Here is a 6,361-nt window from a genome sequence, read left to right as displayed (position 1 = left end):
TTAAAAAGAAGGTTGAGGGAATGGAGAGAAGGCTCATAGGTTAAAAGTTATTGCTCTCCTTTCTGAGTACACTTGGTGCAATTCCCAGAACCCACATGGTAGCTCACTACCATCTATGACTCTACTTCCAAGGGACCCAATGCCCTCCTCTGGTCTCTGTGGGTATCAGGCTTACAATAGGTACACAGGTATACAGACAGGCAAAACACCCAAACACACAAAATACTTAGTTAAAAAGATAAAATCAATTAGCTCATACTGTAAAGTTTCATTCATCCTATTTTGAAAAGGTACAATGATATTCATGTTAACAATGGCTTTCATTTGTTTCTACGAAACATTACTTTATTAATCAAATCCTTGAAGGCTTGTTTGACTTGTTGATTTCTCAACGTGTAAATGAAAGGGTTCAACATGGGAGCAATTGAAGTGTTGAGAACAGCCACCCCTTTGGTCAGCGATGCCCGTTCATTGGCAGAAGGTTTGACGTACATGAAGATGCAGCTTCCATACGAGATGGAGATGACAATCGTGTGGGAGGAGCAGGTGGAGAAAGCCTTTTCCCTCTGGCTGGCAGATGGGAACCTCAGGATGGTGCTGATGATGTAGATGTATGACAAGATCACTAGGGCCAGTGTGAACAACAAAGTGATAAAGGCAAAATAAAAACCAATTGTTTCTAAAAACCATGTATCTGAGCATGACAGTTGTAAAATGGGGAAGTAGTCACAGCAGAAATGGTCAATGACATTCGAAGCACAAAAATCTAACTTGAGGAATAACATGAGCAGCGGGAAGATGGTCAGAAACCCTCCCAGCCACGAGGTGAGGACAAGCAGGGCACAGACTTTCTGACTCATGATGACGGTGTAATGCAGTGGCTTGCAGATGGCGACATAGCGATCATAAGACATAGCAGTTAGAAGAAAGAACTCAGACACTCCCATGGAGATGAAGAAAAATAACTGAGCCAAACAGTTGTTGTAGGAAATGCTCTTAACTTTCGTAACTATTGACTCCAAAAATCTAGGAATGGAAACACTGGTAAATATAATTTCTAAGAAGGAGAAATTCCGGAGGAAGAAATACATAGGCATCTTTAAGCGAGAGTCAAGCAAGGTGAGGGTGATGATGGTTAGGTTTCCACACACACTTAATATGTAAGCAATGAATAAAAAGAAAAAAATTACAGCCTGAAGCTCTGGTGTGTCTGAAATGCCCAAGAGCACAAACTCTGTAATCACAGAGTGGTTTCTCATAATGATTTATTGTCCATAGAATCTATTGATAAAAATCAAAGTGCAAATTTAATGTTGACGAATTAAAGCTTAAATATTGATATTACTATATCCAGTAAAATGAAACAATATCTTTTCATTCCTATTAAAATCTTGTTGAAAGAAAACATTTTTAAATGGGTTATAAAGCTCCCTTCAATAATTATACACAAAACCTTTACATACAATCATAATTTCTATATGTGTAGAGTACTTTTGAACTATAGATTTCTGCAACAATATTTTAATATTGTCTTCATTTCCAATATAAAACATTACTTTCTGGTTTCATACATCATATGCTTTCATAACTGAATACATAATTTTTAATTTCAACTATAATACTATTTTCCAAACTTCTATAATTTATTGGTAGAAACTGAGCACCTAATCGTATTTACTAAACCTAAATGCTGTCATGGTTATTTTCAAACTTAATATGTGTTATTTTAAAATGACCAGAAAAACAAATGTGTTTGTGAACACTGAAATTGTCAGAGACCAGCTTTGACAAAAATACCACTACCAGGGTAGGGGAATGTGGGTTGGAAAAATAAGTAAAGAGAACAAAATTGCAAGTGAAAATAATAAAACAGAAAATATAGAATAGTACCAAGAGGGAGTTCCAATGAATACTGAAATTTGTTTGCCTTTAATTTTCCATGCACTTTTATAACCCAATATGACAGGTGGAAGAAGACAAAAGACTCCTTTAACACAGTACAAAGGACAATTCGAATAGTTACTTCCTTCAATATTTAGAGCCATCAAGCCACTAACCCATGATAAAGGCATTCTGTTGTTTAGGCAGTGAACTAACCTAGACCAAGTATCCTGAAGGCAGGCACTCCCTAGGTCAAACCACCTATTTCAAAAGAAGGAGCAGAAGTATGCTTGAATGTCCTGACCATTAGGCAGAGTGGAGTGGATGGATCTGTATGGGCCATGTTAAGGTCCAAAACACAAGAAACCACACCTTAGCTCAGGATGTTTAACTGTACTTGTTATCAAAAATTTTGAGTGAGCTGAAACTCTCTGACCTTCAGACAAGATGAAAATAGGTTCACACTTTTGGGCCTCCACAAGAAATGAGAATGGATTTTCTATTATTATAAAAACAAGTAAGTCCTAATTTGTGGGAATAAAAACAATAGCAAGGAAAAATAATTTAAGCAGAGCCAGAGGTCAGTAACTACTTTCTGTTAATTATGAGCCACTTACAGCATTTCGACATCTTCTTTTTACTAAGTTCACTTTGTGATCTTATCTTTAAACTTTCTTGAGGACAAAAAGGAACTCATACAAAAGATTTATTACGTCAAAGCATAATAGTGCCTTCCTTCTCAAAGAATCAACAGAATAAATAAAAATATCTGTAGGATTTACTTCATCAAACTCTACACTGTAATCTCCTACTCTCTCCTGAGAGCTAACAGACAGCACAGCATGTGTGGTTATCACAGTGTGATGGGCTACTTTCTAGACAGGGAGTCAGCAAGGGATAAGTACCAAAGCTGAAAATGGGCACTGTCCACCTTTTTCTGTCTTGTTTTCTGAGTCTCTGTGATTTTTCTCTTTATGAATAGACATTTATTTTTCATCATTATGTCATCAAAATGGACAGATAACTGTTATATGGTTTACATGATATTTTAAAAATATAATAAAATTCAATGTTAATAGTAATAAATGTACTTAAGTGATAATTCGGGGATCCTTGCATCTTTCCAGTAAAGTAAATCTTCCAACGATAGATAAAAATTCATTTATTAACAAATGTGAAATACAGTTTGGTGTATATGATAATACCAGTTAGATATAAAACCCTACAGTCTACAAATATGACTTAATTTCTGCCACTTAAAACACAAAATTAGACATATTTATAATATTCTCCAAAAGTTTTTCTTATTCAGGTCGCTCTTGACTAAATTTTACACTGAATCCTGTCATATTAAAAACTTCACACTGAATTGCTTGTGAAATTGCTAACAGCCTCAGTGTTTGAAATCTGCGCAAACATAAATACAGTCTTACCTTTTCTGGCCAGATTATAAATCCCTGATACACTCAGCTAAAGAACAGAAGGATGCACACAGAAGCTCAAGACGTGTGTGGTGATGTCGTGACTCCTCTTTCTTGAAAACCAAACACTATAGAGAGACAGAGAAAAAGTGTACCAATCAACTGATAACGCTCGACCTGACTTCCCTTTGGTCAAGCAATTTTCCTAATAAGAGCATGGACTCAGTCTATGCTCAGGAGATGATTCTTTCTCTGTTCACTTGGGATTAAACTCAGGGCTAACCTGTCCTACAATGGGATCCGCGTTGACACTCTTAGTGATAGTTTACTAATTAGTAAATTCTGCCAGTGCAGAGCAGAATAGAGAACTAAAATAAAAATTACTTTAATATCTCCAAAAGTTAGGGTTATATCTTTTCCTTGATTTTTATTTTCCCACAATATGAGATCCAGAGTCACAGCGGTGTACGAGGACCTATCCTCTCCTTACCCTTGCATTTCCTTCAAACCTTTTTATTAGTCAAAAGAACATATACCATAACAAATCAGATAGTTTCTATGTATCACATAAACAATCACAGGCTCAGTTATTCTATTGTATTATTATATTTTATTGTATTTTATATATTCTACAAATGCAGACATTGTGAGATTTTACTGTACAAAATGTTCTATAACTTTCCTATCCTGTTTTCTTTCAGTTAACACTGAGAAATGGATGTTATGTTTGTCAAGTTCTCTAGAAAAAAAATCCATCCTTTTATATCAATTACATGGGATACCCAAGGAGACTTGTACAATAATTTATTAATTTGATGGTTGGTTAAGATTAAGGTTGGGACCAGGTGGTGGTGGTGCATGCCTTTAATCCCAGCACTTGGAAGGCTGAGGCAGGTGAATCTGTACTTTGTTATGCTAGAGAGGATGTGGAGCAAGGGGAACACTCCTCCACTGCTGGTAGGAGTACAAACTTGTACAGTCACTTTAGAAATCAATATGGCAGTGTCTCAGAAAACTGGGAATCAAACTACCTCAAAACCTAGCTATACCACTCTTGGACATATATCCACAGGATGCACAATCATATGACAAGAACACTTGCTCAACTATATTCATAGCATTATTTGTAATAGCCAGAACCTGAAAACAACCTAGATGTCCCTCAACTGAAGAACGGGGTAAAGAAAATGTGTATATTTATACAATGGAGTATTACTCAACTGTTAAAAACAATGGCATCTTGAAATTTGCAGGCAAATGGATGGAACTTAAAAAAAATAATAATTCTGCATGAGGTAACCTAGAGCCAAAAAGAAAACATGATATGTTCTCACTTATAAGTGGATATTAGCTGTAAAGTAAAACACGGTCTTGCCCTGGTCTTCAAACCCAGACAGGCTTTAAACCCAAAGAGGAATTAGAGAAAAATGTATGGATCTCACTGGGAAGGGAAAATAGGTTTTTGAGGGTGAATTGGAGGCAGGTGGGGTTGGGACCTGGAAAAAAGAGTGGTTGATCTTAGTATCCTCTGGAACATAAGAGAGCAAGGTCCTGTTTCAGTTACCATATACGAGCGGGTATCTTGAGCTGGAAGAGTAAAAGGTTTAAGATGAGACAGGTGAATCCAATGAGGGAGGCCCTTGAGCTTGCAGCTGTGGGAGTTACAAGACTTACTATAAAGGGGCCCTGCCATTTAGGGGGAAAAGGTAAGGGGCGTTGGTCTGGGGGGGGAGGGGAGAATAGTACCTGATCTCCTATTTTATTTTATTTACTTATTTATTTTAATTTATTAGATTTTTTAAAAAAATACCAATCCAAGTTCCCACTCCCTCCTCCCATTCCCTCCACACACCCTCCCACCCCACCCCGATCCAACCCTCAGAGAGTATAAGGCACATTGCTTTGAGGAAGGTCCAAGGACCCTCCCTACTATATCTATGCTGAGCAAGGTATACTTCCAAAGAGAATAGGATCCCAAAAAGTCAGTACATGCAGCAGTGATAAATCCTGGTGCCACACCAGTAGCCCCTCAGTCTGCCCCAGTAATTTAACAGTCAACAACATTCAGAGGGACTAGTTTGGTCCTGTGCTTGTTACTTCCCAGTCTGGCTGGAGTTGGTGAGCTCCTATTAGCTCAGGTAAACTGTTTCAGTGGGTAAACCATTCACGCTCTTGACTTTTTTGCTCATATTCTCATTCCTTCCACTCTTCAACTGGAAATTGGGAGCTCAGTCCAGTGCTCCAATGTGGGTCTCTGCCTCTATATCCATAAATTGCTAGATGAAGAGTCTATGGTGATATTTAAGATATTCATCAGTCTGGAGCCGAGCACTCGCCAGCAAGCACCTCACCTCAGAGATCTGGAGTGCTGGTGCTGGCCAAGCCCACCATGCCTCTGGCTAGAGATCTTTTACACCCTTCCTTGGAAGATGAAAAGAAAAAACATAAAAAGAAATGGCTGGTTCAGAGCCCAAATTCTTACTTCATGGATGTGAAATGTTCAGGCTGCTGCAATATTACTACAGTTTTCAGCCATGCTCAGACAGTGGTTATTTGTGTAGGTTGTTCACCAGTTCTGTGCCAGCCCACAGGAGAAAAAGCCAGGCTCACAGAAGGCTGTTCATTTAGAAGAAAGCAACACTATTCATCTATACAAATTCCTGAGTTTGCATTTTTCACAGAAAGTCTTATCAAGTTTAGTGACTCTACCAAGACAATGTAAGTGTGTTTGATTTTATAAAGTATACAACAGTGATCTCCTATTTTGGTGTCAGTTTTTCAATAAAGTTTTAATTATTAAAAAAAGATATTCATCAGTCTGACTACAGGGCAAATCAAGATCAGGCCCCCTCTCCTCTATTGCTTAGGTTCTTAGTTAGGGTCATCCTTGTGGATTCCTGGGAATTTTTCTAGAGCCAGGTTTCTGCTAACCCTATAATGGCTCCCTCAATCAAGATATGTCTTTCCTTGCTCTCATCTCTTTCTTCCTCCATCTCAACTATCCCATTTCCTCAAGTTCTCAACCCTCCTCTTCTCCCCTCCTCTTCTTTTTCTACCCT

General features: G+C 37.9%; 1 protein-coding gene across 1 annotated transcript; it reads right to left on the bottom strand.

The window, feature by feature from the left end:
- Positions 1 to 320: 320 nt before the first annotated feature.
- On the bottom strand, positions 321 to 1,259 carry LOC121461035 (olfactory receptor 6C3-like). The gene has a single exon (XM_041671740.1). It carries the CDS (start codon positions 1,257 to 1,259, stop codon positions 321 to 323), a length of 939 nt encoding a protein of 312 aa, XP_041527674.1.
- Positions 1,260 to 6,361: the final 5,102 nt, after the last annotated feature.

Source organism: Microtus oregoni, unplaced genomic scaffold, assembly GCF_018167655.1.
Source record: "Microtus oregoni isolate MIOR12 unplaced genomic scaffold, Mior012 000001F_ref0000356, whole genome shotgun sequence".
Classification (NCBI taxonomy): domain Eukaryota; kingdom Metazoa; phylum Chordata; class Mammalia; order Rodentia; family Cricetidae; genus Microtus; species Microtus oregoni.
This window is presented reverse-complemented; position numbering and strand designations above follow the sequence as displayed.